General features: G+C 36.7%; 1 protein-coding gene across 5 annotated transcripts in view; it reads right to left on the bottom strand.

The window, feature by feature from the left end:
* The window catches only part of LOC134665890 (rho GTPase-activating protein 100F), a 44472-nt gene extending 27227 nt beyond the window's left edge, over positions 1–17245 (bottom strand). For all 5 annotated transcript variants that reach the window (XM_063522927.1, XM_063522926.1, XM_063522930.1 and 2 more), the window contains exon 1: positions 17015–17245. In XM_063522927.1, the coding sequence (XP_063378997.1) occupies positions 17015–17101 (87 nt within the window). In that variant the 5' untranslated portion in view covers positions 17102–17245. The remainder of the gene's footprint in view (positions 1–17014) is intronic.
* Positions 17246–26104: the final 8859 nt, after the last annotated feature.

Genomic DNA, 26104 nt, shown 5'->3' on the forward strand with positions numbered 1-26104 from the left:
TTTTGAGACTGACATATCTAATCCATCTCGTATCTAGATGTAATATTTGAGATTTTAAAGTTCGAATCGGGCAGTCACATTTTCGTCATAATGCTCATGGGGCTACGACTGATTTTCTTCTAGTTACCTACTTGTAATAACCTGCTATGTGCTACGGTGTGCTACGGCGTAGCGCTACCAAGCGTTAGATGAGGTTACGACTTACGGGTGTATTCTGATTTTAATAACAGATTTCTAGATCGGATTAGATAGGATCTGATCTAATTCTATTATGTAATGTAAAACGTTGTACATTACACATGCGTAAAGGTAATTCGCAACTCGTGTCGATTTAAAACACTCCCTTCGGTGTTTCAATTTATCGCCACTCGTTGCGAATTTCCTAATTTTCGCACTTGTATTGTAATGTGCTAATAAATACCAACGTGAATTTAAACAAAAATGATAAAACATATTGGAAGGTATCCGTTATAGGCGGAGGTAGCACACGTTGGGTTTTTAGACGGTAGGTCTTCACCTTTAGTCCGTCATACCCGTCTTGCTCCCCTCGAAACGAGATGCGTAAAAGCATTTTCCCAACGTAAAAAAATGTACATTTGCATAGAGTAGGTAAACAAACTACATGTCAATATGACTGAAATTGAGCCGTAATACTCAATGTAATTTAAAATGCAATCCCCGTCCAAGTAAAAAGGCACTGCTAAGAATAGGATTATTATAATACAGCGGAGTACAGTCAGCCTCGTAATGGCGCAATATGGACGCCAAGGCTAACGTCTAGACGGCGACAGGCGACCGGCAACCGTTATTAACTTGTCATTCACGGGATGACGTCGGCTTATTGATATTTGCGGTGCACTGGTATTTGTAGTGTAGGTGGTAGTGACGTCATTATTTAGTACTCCATATCACTGGCGCAAGATAAGAATGATGCTCCTGGACCGGGTGTGGCCTGTAACATGAGCAAATAATTAAAACATAGATTCTACTCCTCACACGATGACACTTTTGTTCAACAACTTTTAAAAATTATAAAGTATTTAGACTCCCTATTTTTCATACAAAGTAAATATTATCTTCAATGGACGCCATCGCCATGCCATATCATTGTGATTGACGTTGCTTGTCACACCTTAAAATTCGCAATACATTGCGTCTTAGAATAAACTTTAAAGTGTATTAAAAATCAAACCACTAGTTATTTTTAAAAGTCGCTGAACAAATGTTGGTCGGTATGAGGAGTACAGCCTATGGTTTAATTTTTTGTTCATATTACAGGCCACACCCGGTATATAGATATTTCGAGGATCTGGGAAACGGCTTTAACGATTTCGACGAAATTTGCTAAATGGGGGTTTTCAGGAGCGATAAATCGATCTAGCTAGGTCTTATCTCTAGGATAACGCGCATTTTTGATTTTTTATGTTTTCTGAGCAAAACTCGATCTCCCAGATATTTAAGATTAAAATACTACTTAACACAGAACAACAATTTAAGAAAATAGACGCATATAAAAAAAGATATGTTCTTACAAACCGGGTTTTGTTCATATACCTAAATATGAAAGAACATTACGAGCAAGACTACTCCAGTTAAACTTAACTAACTTAACACTTTAAACTATATAACTAACTATTTTATAACTTCATAAAATAAACGAAAAGAGACCCTATAAAATTAGGCACCTAAATCAATATTGGTAATTTGTTATTGGAAAACTCTCGAGTCTTAAATACTTTGAACTTTCTTTTAGGACTTGAAGTAAGACAGACACGCTCAAAGACTAATTAAGCGTTTGTTTGGTCTAATTTAATTTAAGCCAGCTCAAACCCGATCAAATAATGACTTACGAAACTCGAGTTAATAAAGTACCAGCCAAAGTACTTTATCACCGAAAGGTTGTTTGTGACAGGCGATAGGACATCCACGGCGCGATTTGAGAAACGAATTACTGCCGTATTCGAACTTCAAGATATTCACAAGACACGACACGTACTAGATCCATTCTAGATACGTCATAGTTTAGATATCTTTTGCAGCGCAATTCAGGCAACCAATGTCACAGAATAAATAATAGTACTATAATACCAATGTCACTTTTACGTTAGATAGAGTAAGATATATATTAGATGTGAATTGGATCTCTAAGTCATATCCTGTGTAAAACTTTCAAGAGTATCATCAGAATCGCGCCAATGTCAAATTTGACAGGTTAGATCTTAAACATATCGTTATCGTAAGTATCTTGGTGATGACTAAAAAATATCTAATAGATGTCTATTTCAAAATCCGAATCGGGCCTCTAGAGATTCACTAGATATGAAATAGTAAAGTTATGTAACGTTCCACGGCAAAAGGTACCTTAGCGGCTGGCGCTTACGTCGCATAGCGCCGCAATAACATTGGAGCGACGTTAATAATAGCGTAAGCGCCAACCGCCATAAGGTACATTTACCCGTGGGACGTCACATATCTTTACTATATCGCATCTAGTTAATCTGTACTTAATTCATTTCCCTAATCGCGCCGTCAGTGTGTATTTTTAATATAACCGTAAATCGAAACGAGTCGTAGGTTTCAGTGTTGGAAATTAATTTAATGGGAAATTTGAATTTAGCATTAGGTAACAAGAGTGCAAAACATTTTCGAGTATAGGGACCGTGCGCGTTGGAGGGTCTGCCGTCTAGTGGCCTGAATCGGAAACATATATGCACATATACAATGTCAAAGCAAGTAATACAATCAACTGTTCTCGTTGGTACGTTTCCTTGTGCATAGTAGGTTCTGCCATCTTGTGGGCTACATCTACATAAACTCACATTTACGCCTTGCGCCAAAAATCTTACGGCTCCTTTGCTGTCCCCTATAGGTCATGCACGCCCCCTATTGCGTACAATAGTCATCACTTGTGACACTTGTGACGTCATATCAGTAAGTGCGACGACGTTATAAATAAAAAACAAATAAAATGATACATTGTGTACTGAATTATAATACAAGGAAAAAATAAAAGTCATATTTTTATAGTAAATAAAAGATATGAGAGTTCCAACTACCCGAGAATATGTGGTTGTATCAAAAGTATACGCAGTATTTTATTCACACGGTAGGTATACTTAAAATAAAGACTTGCTGTGCATTAAATTTATTACTGCAAATAACCCTAGGCAGTACCGTAAAATGGAGTGAGTATGGCTCGCGGGGAGAGTTGGGTTATGAATGGGGAGAAAAGGGATGAAAGGGGGGTGAGATGGGATTGTAAGGCTACTGCTACAAAAAGAATGTATTCCAATCTAAAATGGAGCTATAGTAATAGGTACTCATAATAAAAAAAACCGATCCAACAATCTTCCAAAATCACCTTTGTATGAAAAACTCACCCCAAATACGAGGGACTACGGGGTGAGGTGGGATTTCCTGTTAATCGTCAAAGTTGTGAAATGGAACTACCCAAAATAAAATAAAAACTAAAATACAAATGAATACCTACTTATTATATACACTATTCAGTTTGCATATGTAAAAATAAAATGTTATTGAGGTTCGAATGACAGTGTTGCACCTACTCACCCCATTTTACGGTAGGTACCTTATGTCCCCATTTCACAAAATGCCTTTTACCTCGCTGCAGGATTATAGAGACGAATAGAGTTCGTAATATTAGATTTCCATGAAAAAGTCTAGCTCTTTGTCTCGTAGCTACTTAATTTATTCAGAACGGATCCTTATTTGCATATAACGAGAGCCAGACAGATTGTTGCCATACTTCTCTATCTCGGAATAATCCTATTGTTTTAAAGGGAGATAAACATAAGTAGGTATGTGTATATGTCGGCGGCCGATCGTAAGATCAGGCAGATCGAAATGTTCCTGTGTAATGTTTTGACGATAGTCACATTAAACCAATATATAGGTAAGATAGGTTCGTTAGGTTGTTTCAGATGCCCGAAGAGCAAACTGCCCAGAAATAGGAGCCCCGCGTAGCGGAGCTCCGTCGACTCAGGAAACGGGTCAAAGATTTTCACGTTTCACGATATGCCTGATCTTACGATCGGCCGCCGACATATATACAGCCGTGTTTCAACCTCGCAAACAAAATCAATATGTAGGAAAATAAAATAAATGTTGTTTAATCTCTCTCCTCCTTCACCGTCTCCTTATAATTTTTATAAAGTATTTATTGTTTTGTAGATTATTTTACTTGTAAAGTTAAACCGAAACTTTATTAATTTAGCTCATTGTGTGTAATTGAATAAGAGATTAATAATTCATGGCAGTAATGCGCCAGCTTACATACATACAAGATAAAGAGGTCTATGAGGTACATATCTGTTATGTTATTTTGTTTTAAAATCATTTATTTACATTTTATTAATTTTCTTTTGTTTAGAATAGACACAGGCATTCTTTTTATGCCTTTATGGCACCTTAAGGCGTTCGTGTCACCTTAACATGACTCATACATTGAAGACTATAGTAATTCAAGACTGTGATTCATTCTACTTAGAATTGTAGGTACTTATTCCTCAACTTTACATTTCAATTAAAAACTGCTTAGAAAAAATAATGTGTACAATCTTTTCCATTCATCCGAATAGATATATTGAATTGCAAAAAAGTGTCATCGTATCGTAAACACATCTTCTTAAAAGTATATCTAAATCCACATAACCTTTAAGCTATTTTAAACCAAGAATCACAGTGAGTACTCTCTCATCATTACGATTGTAGGTTACTACTGTAAGTACATCTTGATGCGAAGCATCCCTTAAACTAAATATCTTAAATATTCAAAATGTTGCCATTAAGGCTACTTCACTTACGCCCCACGTCGATGCCATTACAAAGTTTCAAGGAGACTTACATCTTTAGCGGGGAATTTCAGACGCCACTGGCGTTAAAAAGGGTTCGTACTGATCTTGTATATTTTATAGGTTATGGCCAATTGGCTAGCGGTCGGAGCGTAAGCTGGGTCAAAAGTACCTATCAAGCAACATTTTATACAGATCGTGAATTTTAGGTGCGATGGTTTTTATGTGTAGATACTCGTAATGTAACAAAAAAGGCTTACATTTTTTCCTCATCACAAAAAGTGCACAGCGCCGCTATATATATGTCGGAGAACGGCTGAAATGTGCCATCTATCGCCTTCAAGAGGCGTTTTATCATGCAAACCTTGACAAATAGAGCAAACTAGGGTGTTACGTACACCCGAGTGGCGTTCGACGCAGTTCCGCCTAGACGTCATAGAGCGCGCTGTTAAAAACAATTGAAGCCCAGAACAATTGAAGTTATCCTGTCAATCAATCTTCAGGAGAAACACGATGAGAACGAACGGGAGAAGATGACGTCTGTGGCGGCTCCTGGGTCAAATCCACTGGTTTGCTTAAGATAAGAAACGTATCGCGTGCTGTGATTTGTAATGAGTCTTGTGCAGTAAAGATTGTGAGTTGAACAACGTATTTCATTGAAGGCCGTCGTCATCCACGATTGAAGGTTCTGATGTGCTGAAGATAGTATGATACGCCCACAATTCCCGACATATATAAAGAAGTTTTCACTTCAAAAATAATAATAATTATGTACCTAACTATACTGTTGCGATGTCTGTAATCATTGTAATCAACGATATTACTTGCAACGCAATGCTAGACTCCACAGGGAATGAACGAGACGCAGTCATACCTGTCGTTGTTCATAATGAGTTTTTCAAATCAAGTGACGTTATGCATTACAATATGTACAATAGAACGGTATTTTGAGTTATTCTACACCAAATACGACGAAGTGTTAAGTAACCCTCGAACTTAGTTGCGTCAATTTTACGGTAATTTATGTAAAAGATAAGTTTCAAAATATAATAAATATTCACTACGAAAGATATGGAATAAAGAAAGAACAGCGAGTTGAAAAATTGCATGTACACAATATGAACATTCACAAGTAAAACGGAGTTGAGGTCATGAAGTTTAAATTAACCAGATACTTATACTTTAAATACACTTTTGTGACTTTGACTGCGATCAGTCAAGTAAGTCTAATCTTACATTATGTTTTTATTAGGGTGGCAGTTTTCATACACAAATAATTAAAATGTCATCTACATTGACGATACTCCCGGCGTTGTATGGGGGTTGTTATAGTCTTCTTTCTTTATTTACTAGACTGTGGTTAAAACCAGCATTTTCGCTTTTTTTGTCTGGCATTTAGATAAAGGTGCTTTTGTTGGTTAATATAAGTGGGTTGTTAATGTCATCGGTATTAATTCTTAAGGAAAATATATTGTTAGATGTCAAAGGACGCGCTATTTTAACAATTATAACTCACATTTAGTCATCCCACGCATTGTAAAAAGGTCAAACGATGTCGTGGGTAACAATTGTGTTAATTTTATTGTGACACAATAATATTTTATGTCCGTAATTACTCGTAATTTTCGAGATGGATATCTCTTAATGCGGAAATAATTTATTTTATAATTAAAATAATGCATAAACTAAACATAAAACTAAAAATATAAATTATCTCATAAATAGTTTATACCGGGTGTGGCCTGTAACACGAGCAAATAATTAAAACATAGATTGTACTCCTCAAACTGTGATACTTTTGTTCAACAACTTTGAAATATTATGAAGTATTATGAAGCAATAGAATACTTTTAAAAATGTAGTTAATACCCTTCTACTATGTAATAAGCTGCATTTTTGATACCTAAATAAATCATTTTTCATTTTCATTTTCATTTTCATTTAGAGTCCCGATTTTTCATACAAAATAAATATTATCTTCAATGGACGCCATCGCCACGCCATATCATTGTGATTGACGTTGCTTGTCATGCCTTAAACATAACAAAATTCGCAATACATTGCGTCTTAGAATAAACTTAAAAAAAAAATAAAAATCAAACCACAAGTTATTTTTAAAAGTTGCTGAACAAATGTTGGTCAGTATGAGGAGTACAGCCTACAGTCTAATTTTTTGCTCGTATTACAAGCCACACCCGGTATAAAAATAAAGTTGTATTTTTGTAACTATTTATTTATTTATTACCTACAAATAGAGTGGCGCTGCTCGCGTTAAGTGAGGTACCTATAGAAATAGAAAATATTTATTTGGCGTAAAAACATACATTAGGTACAATAGCAAATTAAATAAAGAAACGTACACCATATACGATGCCGCTCAGCATAAGCAGTGTCTGAGACACGGCGCTGGTTAATTAAAAAATTAAAAACTTTTACGTAAGTTTTAAAACTAATACAGGAACAGAACATATAGAAACAGAACAATAGTATCATCCATAAATACACAGTACAACGTCATACATGTAATGTACACATGCCTAGATTATTCATAGATGTATGTCCAAAATAAGTCATCATCTAACACCTTCGTTGGTTGTGTACGTAACTACGTATACGCCCCGCTTCCAGATTTATTTGTAAAATTTTATTTAAGCCCGACCTGACTTTGAAAATATTAATATTCTGTCTAGTATAATACCATTAACTTTTTACATGAAAAGTGTAGCTTAACCACCAACGACCGGCGAGTAAACTCTAAAGTTCTAAAAGCCTGTCTATGGCTGTTAGATCCTTCATCATCAACGTGAAACAGTTTTCACGGGTTTGTAATAAAGATCACGTCGTGGGGCTCTTAATGACGTCACAATTCATTAAGAACGCCCCCGTCCGAACCAGACTTCTCACGCCTACTTTTGCCTTACACGCGGTCGGCGGATAAATTTAACGATGTGAAAATCACTGGGTTTTCATCGTTGAGCAAACTAGGCATCAATATATTAGATGTTCATTATGTACAGTAAAGCATTATAGTTACGTTAATATAGGAAAAGTCTTTCATAAATAACACTATCGCGTTGTATCGTCTGGTCTGGTGTTAATTTTTTCATTGTAATTGACATCTTTACATACATACAATTTATAGATTGTAATGTGGTACGTCCCACTATAAAAAAAGGAAAAAATAATTAATATTTACAGCATTGTTCATCCAAAAAATAATAATGTTCTTATGCATCTCATTGTTCTCCTCAATTCGAATCAGTATAATAGACATGAGACCCTTTAGAGTTACACTGAAATAATGCTAGTACTCGCTCATCCATAAGAGTTCGTTTCCTTTGCATGGAACTTGATGGTTGTTGTCCAAGTTCCGTTGAACTGATCTAATTAAGTTTCTGTTCAAGAACCTAAGCTAGTAGGTTTCTTGTAAAACTTATTATAGCTTTCCCGACCGTGCTATATTTTCTAAACTTCTTGAAACGTGACTGCAGTACCAGGAATTTTATATTATTTTACCGTGAAGCACCAAAAGCTTGAAGTTTACACTTCAGTAAAAATATTTTTTATTTATAAAAGGAAAAAACTTACTAATTATGAATGAATTTGGATAGCTTTAAGAGAAAAGGCAAACCAGGGAAAAGGTGAATGGACTGTGTGAGAGATGATATGAGAAGAAAGCAGATGAATGATGAGATAACGGACGACAGAGAAGTATGGAAGAAAAAGACATGCTGCGTCGACCCTTGGGGAAATAGGAAAATTTAACAAAATATGACGAATGTGCCAAAAACAAACACTTGATAAGTTCTTGACTAGGGACATTACTAAATGGTTGAAAGGTTACGTAAAGTTCCCAAGAAATAAAATGTAATTAAACATTTGAAATATCAGCCTCAGTCTTAAACGTATTTTTTCACAAGTGCAGACAATTATGAGGTGTAAACAATATGGAAGCCATAAAAGGCTGTATTGCTTCGTAATTCACCATCCACGCGCGTTGCTAATATCACTAAGTGACACACCCCATGCGTCACTCGCGACGAGTACAGTCCGCAGACAAAGAGCCGAGAAACAAAACGCTTCGTCTCAATGCATAACTCACGCTCTAACGCCTGACGAGCGCGAGACGCGAGTACAGCGAAGAAATGTAGCTGATTCTAACATGGCTATGATATCCTGTCCTGACTTTTGTGGTGTACGGCAATATAATAACAAAATTGTTGAATTTGACTCGATAACGAGACAAAAATTGACATGACACGTGGTCCGATTCCGCTAGTTGCCTTAAGTATTCATGTCATTTCGTAGTTGTCTGCGTCGTCGTTGTCGTGATGAAAATTAGCGACATGCTTTGCTAACCCCAACAGTCCCGGCACTGTCAGTCACTTATCACTTTCCCGAGTCGATTTGAGCCCACGAGCGGAATGCACAATTATAAACTCCTTTTAAATATTGAATGAACATAAGCATCACTGCCGGTTCTCACCAATCTTAATAACAGCTAGACGCAGCAGTGCCTCAAGGCATGGTTGCCGCTCATAGCTCTGCAGTCGCTCCAATACTGAGGGGGGTGGCCCTCCCATCTGCGTTCAACGTTCACGTCTGTCTCCTTTCAACAGAGCCTAATGAGAAGCGCCGAGACCTAAAATTTGGCGCCAACTCGAACTCTCAAGCACTCTAGAACGTGGAGAGCCGGGACGACTGGACTCGGAACTGGGGCATGCGACACTTGCTTTAAAATCAAACGAATTCAAACCCTATCTGATCACAGAAGGAGCGACCAAGCACGCAACAAATAAGATTGTCGATCTATACTAGCTCAGTGCCAAATGGCGGTATTGGTAGAATTTTTACGGTTCTATTTTTAAGAGTCTCTTTTATGTCGCTTGTAACCCGATTTTTCAATTCTGAAGAATATCGGAAGATTTCCCTTTGACGAAGTCTTTAAAGCAATATAAAAGTTAAAGTAATAACTAGATAGTAAGTACCTATGCTTGAGCCGGCTCAACACTTGCAACCACTTTTGAGTGACATGTTAGGTGTTTACCCCATTATGTAAAGTTATTTAGATTTATATGGAATACCGTAGAACCACCTTATAGTAGGAAAGAATAATTCAGTCGACACCAAAAAGAAGATTGGTACCTATTTATACGCCGATCCAATATTCAGCCGGGGCAAGGGTACCTTTTGCCGTGGACTCGAATTTCATATCTAGTGAATCTTTAAATAATTTCCCAAATCGCGCCGTAATTCCATCGTATACAAAAAGAAACTTATTAATTATAATAGGCCTTTATCATCTGTGTCAGATGTTTTAAGCAGCATCCTGGTTACTACACTTGCGTTCGTGGCTGTAAAGCCCTATACGAGAGAGGATCCCACGGCCACACACGCGGCAGGTGTATGCTCCCCCAGGTGGGCGGGGGTTGGAGGCCTGCTCGTGCCGCCTCATGCGTTTTTCTTTTAATGAGGAAAACCAGGCATCGTCGTGCTTGGATTGACCATCGTGAATAGCACGACGCCACACGGGTCGGTCTTCGGCCAGTTTCTGCCATTGGTTACATGAGATGTTAAAAGCAATTAATTAGTTAACATTTAAATACATTAATTAATAATGGGTTTTAAAGTTATCACTTGTCGGTGTTTCTAAATTGTTCTACATCTACATAAACAAATAAAAAAACTGTGTAGTGGTTGGAAATCAATTACCTACTTCGTTATCAATGGTGGGATCTAAAACTCTTTTACCCAGACATGGGAATTCGCCGCAATTATAAGTCGATTTGTGAGACCGCAGTCCTCTGATAACTTACCCCCCTGAAATCATCAACTATCATTATATAACCCTTAACACTATTATATTAATAAGGTCTAGTAAGTAGAGAGGCAAATAGTCAGTTATTAACAATATTAACATAACATGTCGTGATTTCATTAATTGAGGTACCTATCTTAACGGCCCAATTCGAACTTTAAGATACGTCAGTTAATAGATCTAGAAAAGATATGGATTAGATATGTCAGTGTCAAATGTGACATTTCTTCAAAGAAAAACGTCACTTTTGACACTGACATATCTAATCCATATCTTTTCCAGATCTATTAACTGACGTATCTTAAAGTTCGAATTGGGCCGTTAAAGTTCGAATGGGGCCGTCAGCATTTATTTATTCGCTCTAAAAACAACGTTATTATATTTTCTCTGCCTATTCACTTTATTTGTAAGCAATAATCTCCCACAAGTTATTTAAATGGACCGTATTGTTCGAAAACACCACAAAGAAAAGTGAAACATCAGCTTTTTAGAGGCTTTTGTCAAAATGCAAAACAAAAGAATTTGTCTTGTAATTTGTTTTCCCTTAAGAAGCCTTTCATTTTATACCTGGAATATTTATTTTTTCACGTTTTTGTTCGGTTTTTCAAGTTGGCATGAAATCTTCTAGGCTTTCTAGACAGAAATAAATCGTTATTAGAATTTTACTGCTGCGAATGTTATACATTGAGGCCTAAATCAAGCTGGTATCATTTTTACGGTACCGTAGCAAAAATGACAAAAATAAATAGTTTCGTCACGGCCGTCTGTCCGTATGTCACAGCCATTTTACTCGGAAACTATAGGCTATATTTAAATAAAATTGTAAAAGTAGGTGTAGGTATATTGTGAGCCACGCAAAAAAAACATTTGGCCGATTTTGTATTTCATTTTTGTGTGCATAGGTTATACTACTTGCACATAGAGCTGAACTGTTAATTGTACCTGTTAAAATTTCCCTATTGTTAGCGGAAATCCACTGTTTAAGGTGCAGTAGGCTTTTTTATTTATTTAAACGTACAAAAATATAATTCAAAAACATAAATTCCGCGCTCCCAGTCACGCACATCTAGGGATTGCAATCCGGTCCGGCGGATCCGGTAATCCGGCCGGATCCGGCACTTTTTTTGTGCTACCGGATCCGGTTAAAATCACCGGATCCGGTGCGGATCCGGGAAAATAGAAAAAAAGACCGCACACAGCACCCACTGTGCATTTTATTTATTTATTTATTTAAAACTTTATTGCACAAAAGAATAACTTAATGTACAAAAGGCGAACTTAATGCCATGAGGCATTCTCTACCAGTCAACCTTAAGGCCAAGCAGAAAATATTGTAGGCGGTGCATTAGAAAACCAAAAGAGAACTTATCTAGAAACAAAATATATACAATGTACATACATACATATATCACACGATTCTTTAATAAATATGGCATTAATACATAAATATAGATTAATAATACATACACATATATATATATATATATATATATATATATATATATATGCATACATATAAAATATATAGATATTATACGACTTGTCAGACAGATACTTAATTTTTCTTTGAACTGCCAGCAAAGAAATCACGCACAGATTTTTTAAAAGCATACTTGTTAGGTGCTTTCCTAATGTGATTTCCTCCATTTTAGGTGAGATAAAAGCGACGGATGGAAGAAAAAAGTTAAATAAAATGGTCAAGAATGTCAAGATATAGTAAAATAAGAAGATATTTAATATGACGATGATTGAGAAAAGAAGATTTTCTCTTCTTTCATATTGGTGGCACGAATCGGCACGATACGACGATTACTTAAATACTTAGAAGTAAAAATGAAAGGATGGAGATGTCATGGAAGGCGTTTGTAACGACCGGTCTGGCCTAAGTAGTGGGTAGTGACCATTCAGTGACCCTACCTATGACGCCGATGGTCAGGAGGGTTTGAATCCCGGTAAGGGCATTTATTTGTGTGATGAACACAGTTCTGAGTCATGGGTGTTTTCTATGTATATAAGCAAGTTTATCAATATACTAGTCTATAGGTACGTTGCCTAGTAGTACTACCTAGCTAGATAGTACCCATAGTACAAGCTTTACTTGGTTTGGGGCAATGAGTAGGCCGATCTGTATAAGATTAATTGTCCCCAAATATTTATTCATGAATTATTTATTTATTTGTGATTTAGGCTATAAAACTATTTTCACGGAAAAAATGAAAGCAAGATAATATTGGAGCGCATTTCATATAATTTTGGTTAAAAAGAAAATATCTTGTTACTAGAATGGATGTCAGCGTTACAATATAATAAAATTAATAAATGACTTAGATTCCAAATTTTATTTTTAAATTGAGACTGACATTGTGTCACTTTTTAATACGTAGTTTTATTTTATTGTTAAAAAGTTATTTCTTATTTACTTCAAATATTTGTTTTATGAATACATTTGCAACCTTTGTTTTTCATATAAATAACGCATAAAACTTGAAAAATATGTAATTTAATATCCTTATACCTAACCGGATCCGGTCCGGCCGGATCCGGCCGGATTGAGCCCAAAATCCGGCCGGATCCGGCCGGATTGAAAATCAATCCGGTTTGCAATCCCTACGCACATCTATCTCGCTTACGCTGTCGCTTACGCTCTATGAGAGTGAGAGAACGCGAACTTATTGGGCCTTCAGGACATGACGATAACATAATTAGTGCTGACTGTTTAAGGCAGCGCAGTGACATCATTACAAGAGTGCACAACATTATCAGGCGCGCACTATCATAAAATGCCACTTCCTATTATTAAGGGGCGATAAAACGAGCTCAACTAAGCGCCGTGTTAATGAATAATGTTCGTAGTAAAACACCTGGCTGACACTTCATTGCCTCTACAAGTGAACTAATCACGCAACTTTTTTGAAGTGAAAACTTCTTTAGCGGCGCTGGGCACTTTTTGAGCGGGGAAAAAACGATAAACTCGAGACAGCGATCATGTGACCGTAACGTTTAGATGGCCACTCATGTAGATGGCATTTAAATCAATAAAGAAAAACTTAACGACATTACATGAAAAAGGTTCTAATCTTGTACGGGTTGAAATACGAGGATCTCACAGTTATTTTCTAACTTTATATCACTCAAATATAATTCAATAAAGCTACATCTTGATGAAATAGCTAATAAAAGTGACCTCTCGTACTAGGGCCAAGAACGCAACTGTCGGGTACACTGTTCGTAGCGACTACGCGCTACATACGGCGAAACCGTGGCTTCGCGCTACGAGCGTAACCCGTAGCACTTGATGGCAATGAATGTGTTTATTTCTGCTAGTAATATGTGCACAATCAATTATGTTGCCTGAAAATCAACAATCTGTGATTTTATGAAGTCCCATTAGGCCGACCATCATCGGGTTCTGCGGCGACAACACCACTCAATTTGCTGTAACTAGGTTCCTCGCTAGCTATGTCAACAACTACCAAAATTACAGTCAACTATGTCCCAACAAAACCACTGGAGGAAGTTTGTACGGCAAGGGAATATTGTAATTTTCGTTTAACTAGGCTGTCTGAACAAGGGTGAGGTTCTGCTTATGTACTGACGCTCTTTGAAGTGTTGAATATTTTAAATAACAGCGCGTGTAAGGTTGTAGCGATATCTAATACATGAAGTGTGCAAGAAAACCAGTCAGGAATAATTTTGTATATTGACTCACACATTAAATCAAAATAATGTCTCAAAACATTTACAAATATCATTTGTAAAGATGGTACCTAAATAAAGATTGCGTGGGTAACATAATAATCCCTTATCAAGTTTTGCTTACATTTAATAATACCCATAAACATAATGACCTTAACTAAAATTGAATCGTCTCACGGTTTTTAACACTTTGAACCTCTTTCTCTAGATACCTACCAAATCCAAAATTATTCTACTATTCACATGTATCTGGCGTATCGAAATTAAATCGAAAACATGCCTAAGTATTGATTGGGTGAGCTAATTCGTATCTTGAAACAAATTCAAATGTGTCAGACGCAAGGTGTGGCCTGTAATATGATCCTCATACTGATCAACATTTGTTCAACGACTTTTAAAAATAACTTTTAGTTTGATTTTTAATACACTTTAAAGGTAAATTCAAAGACGCAATTTTGTTATGTTTAAGGCTTGACAAGCAACGTCAATTACAATGAAATGGCGTGGCGTCCATTGAAGATAATATTTATTTTGTATGAAAAATATGGAGTCTAAATACTTCATAATTTTTAAAAGTTGTTGAACAAAAGTGTCACCGTTTGAGGAGTACAATTTATGTTTTAATTATTTGCTCATGTTACAGGCCACACCCGGTACATATATAATTCAAGTTTCTCAATACACTCCGCCCTTCCTGTCTCATTTTAGAACTTCTAAAGCACCCTGTCAGTGAAAGGATATACAACCTTTTTTAACTCACCACTGTTCACTAATGATACTTTTATCACGTAACCTAATTTCATGGCTATTGTGATGCAAATGGGCCTCAAAAGCGTGAAAGCTGTTTAGTAGTAACTGCGTGAGAGTAGGAAACAAAAGAAATATGTAGTAGGAAACAAAAGAAACAAAAGAAATATAGAAATATGTTTATTACGTAAAATTGAATGTTCAATAAAAGCGAAAAATATAAGGAGAGCCGACCCCAAGTAAATGGGACAAGGCTAGGAAGAAGAAGAAGATTACGAGAGGAGAATGAGAACTACGTTTGTATGGAGAATAAGGTGGTCCACTCTCCTCTTTATAGTAATTTAAATTATTTAATGTAGGTACTAAGGTTTTAAAGTCGCGAAGCGTCTGGTTGACGTAAAACTGGTGACCAAAGAGCTGGCGGCTACCTCGCACAACGGTCGGTATCAGTATACAGCCGCCAGCATCCTTGGTACTATGCGCCAAGGGCCTATTTTAGATTTAATCTAGTTATTAATTTCTCTTAGTAATACGACTGTAAGTATATATATTATTATCTTGTTTTTAATAACTAAAATCCAATTGTGTCGATCAACCATCCAGCTGTATTCGAATAATCCGGGCTTATGTCGATATTTTAATTTTGGTTAAAAATTATAAACTGAAATAAATGTCATTTACCTACTAAGAAATTTTTTTTCAGAAAAATAATTTAATTTGTTCAAATACTTTGGTTAAAAATTATAAAATTCAATAGCTTTAGAAGCGTCTTCTTTGAATCAGGATACAGAGAAGACTTCAACGCGGTTCTGCGCAAACGCATCATGTGTCAAAACTTAAGCCACGCCTCTGGCGGGAAATTCAATGCATTTCCACAGATAGGATGTTGTTTATGGCCAATTGGTGAATGTGTGGCGAATTTTGATGAATAGATCCAGAATCATAGCTGATACTTTCGTCATAATTTTTTTTTTAAGATTATTAACGCAAAATTATGTCTGCGAATTCAAAAGATATTAATATCATTAATCAGTGTTAAAGAGATACTAATAAAATGGATTAATGAACAATTCAATAAATTTAAGCCAGTAGTAGGTACTACAAATGCAAACAAATGCAAGAAAGAGACACTTAACTTTAAATGTCCCCTTCCCCTTTACTAAATAATTTTACACATAATTATTTCTTAGGAAGGTCCAGCAAGAAGAATTTAAGTTCCTGGTCACTCTTCAGGTCTTCATACATAGTCAAGTTTATCTAATAGGTAATCAATAAGTATAATATACGCTTTGGGTTATACTCATAAGCAAAGATTAATAGAAGAGTTTCATGTAGGTAATTTAAAGTAAGTCTTGAGACAAGATGGCGAAAGATGCTGCAAATCCCGGAGTAACCTACTTACTCACAACCCATTATTGAATCAACACTAACTACTTTAAAATTAGGTTTTTCGCTAAATGATGACTTAAACTCTTACTTAAATGTTTCAATGATGGTTATAATGTAAGTTTGAAGGTTATTTATAGCGTTTTCAATATACTTAAATATTTGTCGGTTTCTATGCATGAGTAGTTTTATACGAATTTCTCTCTACATAAATACATCTGACGTGAAGCACAAATAGTATTCCGTAGAGGCTTGAAATTTGATCGATTTACTACCATGCACCATGTTTACGTGACCCATCCGCCAGTGCTACCACCATTCTATCTTTGGGTTCTGTTTGAACATAGAGGTCGAAAACTTGAATAAGATGACAATTTCAGAGTTGACGTTTCGCTAGACCAAGTCAGAACCTGATGCGAGAACGGCAGACCGGCGGGACGAGAGCATCCACGGGTTAGAAGCGATATCGCTGGGGTCGTCGAACGGGTAGAAAGCGGCGGCGTCCGGGCCGGGAGGGGCGACGGTTTCGGCGCGCGCTATCGATCGGATCGCATACCTTCCTGCGGCCGCAGCAAAGCATCCTCCGAGCGCGCGACTGTCCGCCCGGCGAAGACTTCAACCTGGTAAGTTTTCGCCACTGCATGGGTGCTGTTAGCGCGGCGCGTGCCGGCGCGGCCGCGGGCCCGGGGACTCGCGCATCGCGGCCGGGACGCGGGCGGAGCGCGCGAGCCTTCCTCGCGGAGTGCCCGCCGGCCGCCCGCGCGTGCGCGCCAGCCGCCCGACCACACCGCCCTCGCTCACACCACCCTCCTACTCCCTTTGCGATTAATAATTCCGGCTACGCTGCCAGTGCGTATGTGGGTTAGTTTTTTGGCGATCGATGCCGCTATTTGGTGCGAGCCGCTTCCGGTCGCTAGACCGTCGCGGTGCAGTCGAGACGAAGGCAGACGACCTTTTAATTGCCTACGTCCGGCGGTAAGCGCCGTGCCGTTAATGTAGGGATAAATGCATGGATCACGTTAAAGTGCTAACTTTGATTGGATGTAAAACGTGTTGTCAATGAATTGCCAGCTTGAGTCAAACTCGTAGATTTATACTAATAGATACGTAACACTGATAGATATTTATCTGTTGAGGCCATTTAATAACACTTTACTACATACGGAACGACTACCAAGTTTTTTTTTATGTATATTTTTGATTGGTTTGCTTTAATTTAAATGATGATTAAATGGACTTCTCGCCCAAACATCACACATAAGTACGTAATTCTTGCAAATGTAATTAGCCTTAATTAATTAATTATCTTTAAGAACATAATGATTCAAGAAAGATTCAGTGTGTTCATAATGAGGTACCTATATACTTACTTACATATTAAAGGACCGACCCGCAGACGGGGAAACCGCATAAGGAACCGAACTTGCAGAGCATCAAGATGGTAGGATCAGTAAGATTTGCAATATAGACTGAAGTATAATAATATTCTAAATACATTTAAAATACAATAAAAAATTTCTATACAAGATTAGTCCCGAAACCGAGATTATCCGGCTCTCGCCTTTCATTCGCTAGTCCAGACCTGGCAGACGCTGTGAAGGAGTATACCCGCACAAAGATGCAATACAATTGCAATGGCGCCGTAAACGTGCACATCAGCTCATTATAATTGTAGGTAATGCGTATGCTACGTCGGCTATGAGAGCCTGTTTCTGATCACATGTGGTCGTACCGGTCGTGTTTAAGCTATTACGAAATAACCTGCTGAATTTTGCCTGTGAGCAGAGCCATACTATCTGTGCATGAACTGTAACTAGGGATTGCAATCCGGTCCGGCGGATCCGGTAATCCGGCCGGATCCGGCACATTTTCCATGATACCGGATCCGGCAAATATCACCGGATCCGGTCCCGGATCCGGTAAAGTGAATCAAAGCGCTAAAATATAAAATAACAGCTTAAAATTTAAAAGTTCTCGCCAGTATTCGAATTTTCTCGCTCGCAAACAGCAACACAATAACTTGTTTGTTAGTTGACGCCAGTCTTCTAGCCGACGAAATATGTGTCGTGAGATTTCCGTGCACCGTAAGTACTGGATTGGTTTATATTCAATTTATTGTGTTGTTACATTGTAATTTAATGTACATGTTCTTTCGTTTTATTTTGTACAAACCATTTTAGCCCACTTATAATAAGTGTTACCTGCATTTAAAATATAATGAATAAATATTTATAAAATTAAATAGAGAAATATATGTTGACTTTTGACGACCGGTCTGACCTAGCCAGTGGGTAGTGATCCTGCCTGTGGAGCCGCGATCCTGGGTTTTCGAATCCCGGTAAGGACAATTATTTGTGTGATGAGCACAGATATTTGTTCCTGAGTCATGGTTGCTTTCTATGTATTTAATTTTAAGTATTTGTATATTATATATCGTTGTCTGAGTACCAACAACACAAGCTTTCTTAAGCTTACCGTGGGGCTTAGTCAATTTGTGTAAAAATGTCCTATAATATTTATTATTCTCTTTATTTATTTTTCTTCTTAAGTTAGGTTAATTATAATATGAATATAAAAGTAAAATATAAAAACACTTACAAAACAATAAAAAAAAGTTATAAACACATTATAAAAAACCTAACCTAGGGTGCCGCCGGCAGCGGGGCAGGATATTTATTTATTATTATTATTTATATGTTATTTTGTTCTCTTTATTTATTTTTCTTTTTCTTTTTTTATTTTGTTATTATTAGAAATAAATATGGTCCAGCCACTCTGACGTTCATCAAATTCAGGGCCGCTTTGAGATCGTCCCGTCACTTTTCTACTCAGATTAATGGAATTTCAACGACCACTCTGTGCACAGTAAAAAAACCGGCCAAGTGCGAGTAGGACTCGCGTTTCTAGGGTTCCACACATAGGTCCGACTCACGCTTGACTGCACATTTCTAATAGGTTTTCCTGTCATCTATAGGTATAGGTAAAGAACATTAAGAACTATATTGAGTATTTTTTTCAAAATTTTAGACCAGTAGTTTCGGAGATAAAAGGGGAAGAATGGTCATTTTTTGGCTATTTTCTTAAATAACTTCGAACCTATGTATTTTAAAATTATATAAAAAATATGTCCATCCTTGGGTCACTAATTTACATATGTGTACCAAATTTCAACTTAATTGGTCCAGTAGTTTCCGAGAAAATAGGCTGTGACAGACGGACAGACAGACAGACGCACGAGTGATCCTATAAGGGTTCCGTTTTTTCCTTTTGAGGTACGGAACCCTAAAAACTAAATCGTTAGCCTGAAACTTTTAGATACACTGCATCCATCACCCGCTCAATAACTGTGAGCTAAGTGAATCCGTTTTTTATGGAATTGCCACTTAAAGTAATTACCTATTAGTTTGTATTGGTATGAAATATAGGGAATAGCTAAGTACAGCTTGGCAAAAAAGAGTAGAAATTAAAAAGTGGCAACACTGTAGTGTCGTCCCTTTCAAACCAATTAATATAAGAAAACGGGACGACACTACAGTGTTGCCACTTTTTAATTTCTACTCTTTTTTGCCAAGCTGTAATCATTGTAATCAAGTTCAAATAGGTATGTACCTATAGAAATTCAACTTTTGGTATGGAAATTATGTGTTGTTCGTTTGACAGCAGGTATGATACCAAAGCCGCTTCTACTTATTTCCAAAAGAAAATAAACAATATCATGAAGGATCCAACTAACAAATTGCCGTATTCGAACTTCAAGATATTCATAAGAGACGACACGTACTAGATCCATTCTAGATACGTTATGGTTTAGATATCAAGTAGTTCTCTTTTGCAGCGCAATTCGGGCAACCAATGTCACTTTTACGTTAGATAGAGTAAGATATGTATTGTATTAGATGTGAATTGGATCTCTAAGTCATATCCTGTGGTAATCGTTCAAAAGTATCTCTAGAATCGCGCAAATGTCAAATTTGACTGGTTAGATCTTTAACATATCGTTATCGTATCTTGGTGATGTCTAAAAGATATCTAATAGATGTCTATTTCAAAATCCGAATCGGGCCCAAAGCCCTTAATTTGGGGATGGCGTGGTGCGCCGTGTTTTGACCGGATTGATTGTAACAAGTCCCGAAATTATATTATTTCTACCATTAGACTATTTTTACCGTTTCATCAAGACATGCCGAAAAAAATATGTCTGATGTTATATATAATGGGCGGCAAAATAGCTTGGGCGGGAAATTGCTGTTTAATTTTGAAAATACGAGTAGGTAAATAAAACCAAGATAAGACTTAAAACTAAAAATGGTATTTTACTTTTAATCATTTAAAAGTCAATTGAACCAGCAATCAAGAAAACAACTCATTTTTTTGTTGCATTTGATTACTTTACCTCACATGTGAATAAAATGCAAGTCCCGAAATTATATTATTTCTACCATTAGAGTATTTTTACCGTTTCATCAAGACATGCCGAAAAAAGAGTCTAATGTTATGGCCGGCAAAACAGTGGTAAATTTGTGTTTATTTAAATTTGAAAATAAATGACACCAAGATAAGACTTAAAACTAAAATGGTATTTTACTTTTAATCATTTAAAAGTCAATTCAACCAGCAATCAAGAAAACAACTGAATTTTTTTCCATTTGATTACTTTGCCTCACATGTGAATAAAATACAACATTGCTATCGGTTTTTGAACAACCAAAAGGTAATTAAACGGATTTTTTCCAGAAACAAAGAAAACCATGCTTAGTGTAACAGTAACATAATGAAAATGGGAAAATTAAAAACAAACCAACTCCAGTTTCTCTTATAATCGAACAATCCAAGCACCAGCCCATTCGTTATCTTGATGACAAGGTTGATGGATTGACTAGTCAATTGTGTCGTTACTAAAATGTCGAATGACTACTACATAGGTATAAATATAGTATGAAAATCTGACGCTTATACTAAATTTATAGTAGCTCTGTGCAGAGTAAGCATAGACGGCTGCAATGACGCACGCAAAATAAATATCGTCTAACAATTTGAAAATATATATAATACTAACTAAACGCATGCAGTGATGAAATAGGTAATGACATAATATCTAAAATTATGACATTTACCTACAGTGATTGCCTTTAAGTGGAGGATCAATAATTAATTATGGCTACAAATATAATGACCACCAAAAAATTCTTTGGTACCCTAAATAAAAAAATCATGCTTACCAAAAAAAATTACTTAACACCAAAAAAATAAGGCCTAAAATTACAAATGTACCACCATTTTAATTATGACTGCACTTCAAATTGTATTCGAATACCAAATATATTGAATGATTACCAAAAATCATTAATGATCACCAAATCTTGAAGACCAAATAAATGCGATATTTTCACCTAAATAAACCACTATGATACCAAAAAATTTATACATATTACCAAATAAAGTAAAATGATGCCAAAATTACTAGCCCCTCCCGCTCAACCCCCGCACCCCGCACCGCATAACTTAGGTAGGCATACTGAAATGCTACTAGAAAAGTATGTTAGGTTAGGTTTGTACTGCTATCAGTTAAGTGGGCTAAGTTAACACTGCGACCCTTACAGAAACGAATTGCTACTAGAAAAGTGGGTTAGGTTAGGTTTGAACTGCGACCCTTACAGAAAAGAAATGCTACTAGAAAAATGGGGTAGGTTAGGTTTGAACTGCGACCCTTACAGAAACGAAATGCTACTAGAAAAGTGGGTTAGGTTAGGTTTGAACTGTGACCCTTACAGAAACGAAATGCTACTAGAAAAGTGGGTTAGGTTAGGTTTGAACTCCGACCCACACAGAAACGAAATTCTACTAGAAAAGTGGGTTAGGTTAGGTTTGAACTGCGACCCTTCCAGATAAGAAATGCTACTAGAAAAGTGGGTTAGGTTAGGTTTGAACTGCGAACCTTACAGAAACGAAATGTTACTAGAAAAGTGGGTTAGGTTAGGTTTGAACTGCGAACCTTACAGAAACGAAATGTTACTAGAAAAGTGGGTTAGGTTAGGTTTGAACTGCGAACCTTACAGAAACGAAATGTTACTAGAAAAGTGGGTTAGGTTAGGTTTGAACTGCAACCCATACAGAAACGAAATGCTACTAGAAAATTTTGCTTTGCTTTAATAGGATAGCAAGATTTAAAAATTTGGTTATAATTTTACATTAAAATGGAGTTCTAATTTTGGTGGTCATTTACTATTTTTGGGTTTACAATGATTATTTTGGTGTCATTTTATTTAATAGGATAGCACGATGTAAAAATTTGGTTATCAATTGACATTAAATTGGGGTTTGAAATTTGGTAATTATTTACAATTTTTGGGTTAATAATGATTAATTTGGTGTCATTTCCTTTAATAGGATAGTAAAATGTATTAAAATTGGTAATAATTTCACATTAAAATGGTGTTATAATTTTGGTGATCATTCATTATTTTTGGGGTGGTAAAGTAGATTTTTTTGGTATTAAATTTTATTAAATCTGGTGATCAGTTAAATAGCAGCCATTAATTATTACTTATAGTATGTAAATTGTATCTTCTGTTGGTGATCCTAATAAACCAATAAAATCAATTTCAGTACCTATACTTGTTTATGTTTAGTTAGTAGTGTTTCGGAAGTAGGTATTGTCACCCTCTATTTACGGGGCGATTCGAACTTTAAGATATCGCGCCGTTAGACATTCACTAGATATGAAATAGTAAAGATATGTGACGTTCCACGGCAAAAGGTACCTTATGGCAGCTGGCGCTTACGCTTATTATTAACGCCGCTCCAATATTCAGTCGGGGTAATGGTACCTTTCGCCGTGGAACGTCACATATCTTTACTATATCTTATCTAGTGCATCTCTAATTCATTTCCCGAATCGCGCCGTTATTTATAACTTATTTAACTTGATTTTGATTAGGCACAACAGCAACATAGCCCAGATACATTATTCATGCATAAAATAATCTATGTATGTAGGTAGTTAAGTTAGCGACATCATTTTAGATTTATATGATTTCAGATTATAACAAAACTTCTTACGTGGTCCTGTTCTTAAACTTTTTCCGTGATATTGTTAGTCTAAATATGTAGGTATATAATCGTAGTTGTCAGGAAAGGGAGCGATTTGGCTAGTTCCGGAATATTACGGTTATACCATATTAACGTTCTTCGCTGGGGAAATTTCAATGTAGCTTGTGGCCATTCAGCGTAATATTAACGACATATCATCATTGGCCACATCATCTGTTGTAGATGTTAGTTGCGGCGCTTGTATGTTTATGGGGTCCCGCATCGCCGTTGAGGTCTATAAAGTCCTATAGCAGCGCGGCATTTCTTGCCACATCGATCGCACACAAAACGCGAGTCTGCAGGAGGTGGTACAGCACGACGAAGACTTTTCCGCTTAAGGTTCTCCAGCCAGTCATCGTCATGCTTGCAAAGTTATAAAGTAAAGATCTTGCTTGAAAGTCTTTATTAAGTATAAAAAATTAAAATATTAATAGGTATGGGCATCAAAAGGGTGTGGTATTTCGGCGGTTCCGGGGCAACCTGCCGAATCCTACGCCGAGTCACGCTGTTACGTCGTTGCCCAAAATACAATGTTTCATTTGTATTTTGTTTTTAAGTATATTGTTTCTATTTTGTAGTTTCATAGTGTAGGTTTTACGGCTTAATAATTAATTTATTAATTAATAAAATAAAATCACCTTCTTCACGTCAGTCTCTGCGAGCTCACTCTACTGGGACTGGGCAAATGTTTGATTAGGAGGCTTTTAGCCTAATCTGCCATTTTCGAATAGCATTTAAAACATTACTAGTAATTCTATGATTCAGTGACAGATACACAAATCTCTGCTGTAACATACACACATATAAGGCAAACACACGAATGTTTAAAAAACTTATCTCTATAGCCACTCTATAGTATATTTTATCATATTTTTCAGTAAGTATTAATTACCTAATGTATATTAGGTAATTACGTATTCATAATTCACCTCTCTATTATTTTTTCGTTCCTGTTAAATTGTCTTAATTCATCGTCATCGCACCGGATTACACACGAGATTATAGATTTACATGTTACGAGCATGAGACGTATACCTACGTGATTTCACCAGCGTCGTGAGAGCGACATTTACCTATGCCTAAGAACACAGGACGTCTGCTCACTTAATTCGCAAACCATTTTACATCTGGAGCTCGTTCCTAGTGTAAGTTGGCCCCTAGATTCGCGGGAAATCTGTGAAATAGGAGATCACGATTGTTTTGAGTCGCTAGGTCCTGAGAGTCCCGGTATGTTTTGTGAAAGCCCCGCAAGCTCAGAGGGCCTACCGCGAACCATTTTCGACGTTTTGCCTATGTCACACTTACGTACGAATTTACAAGTGCGACAGAGAGGCAACACGTCGAATATGGTTCGCGGTAGGCCTACAGAAACCGTGTCAACCGCCACTCTTGATCCGCTTAGCGCCGAGACATGCCATTAAATACGTAAATGTTTTCTCAACCACCAGTGCCATGACTTCTTCAGGTAATTGTCAAAGAGCTTAGCTTATTGCGTTTTCAGGGTGAACATTAAAAATGAACTAAAGAGATTCACCTACATAGAGTATACGACAGCATTGTGAATAATAATTCGTTTAAACGTAAGTAGAATTAGATAAGAAAGTGTAAAAATCAAAATAGTATTTACTTACACTACTCACGTCCTTTAAGCCATCAAGAATATTACTTACATTCCCACCATAACGCAGTTCTTATTAAGCCATTTTCTACGTAACTATAGTAGGTAGATACGTATACCCTATGTGTATATGTCGATACCTACATAGATTGCCTAGTTATCTACCCACGAGTATAAAAAGGACAAAAGGAGCAAAAGGACAATGTTTTTGTAATTACGTACGTAACGTAATTAAGTCAATCTATGAATCCATTATTTCCAATCGATCGGCTAAGGTGTTTCATTATTGCTCCGCGCCCGGTGTCTCAAAGGGGTGGAAAGTTCTAAAATTAGATGTTCGAGCCTCGGCACTCACTTGGTATAAAAGAATAAGTAGCCTTGATGGTAGATACTCACAATGGTTGGTGGTTTTACAGGATGTCCGGTGGCAGATTTATGTTTGTAATATTAAATAAAAAAACAACGGTAGAAAATTTATTTACATCTATTAGAAAAGAGCAACAAATTATATCCTCTAAATGAGCTCCGTGAACACATACGCGTTCTTCGAAGCGGAGCCTCGAGATTAGCACTAAACGCTGCAGAATAGCCGGCGAAATGTTGCAGGTTTCATTCGAGGTACCCTCATAAAAAAAATCCATAGGGGTCAAATCGGGCGATCGTGGTGGCCACGTGATATCACCAAAACGGCATATCAATTTTATAGGGAATTTTTACACTCCGGCAGTATGGGGCGTAGCACCATCTTGCTGAAATCAGGTGTGTGACAAGTAAGATGGATGTGCTAGCAAATTTGGCAAAAAGTAGGTAATCCACTATCATTTGTCTAGAGTCTTTACTATTGACAGTAACATGCTTAGCCTCTGGAATTCTCAAAAAAATGGGATTCGTGGACTTTCTTCCAAACTCCGCTGCACACTCAATCTGTTTTCCGGCGTC

The sequence above is a fragment of the Cydia fagiglandana genome, chromosome 7 (assembly GCF_963556715.1).
Source record: "Cydia fagiglandana chromosome 7, ilCydFagi1.1, whole genome shotgun sequence".
In the NCBI taxonomy this organism is placed as follows: Eukaryota; Metazoa; Arthropoda; class Insecta; order Lepidoptera; family Tortricidae; genus Cydia; species Cydia fagiglandana.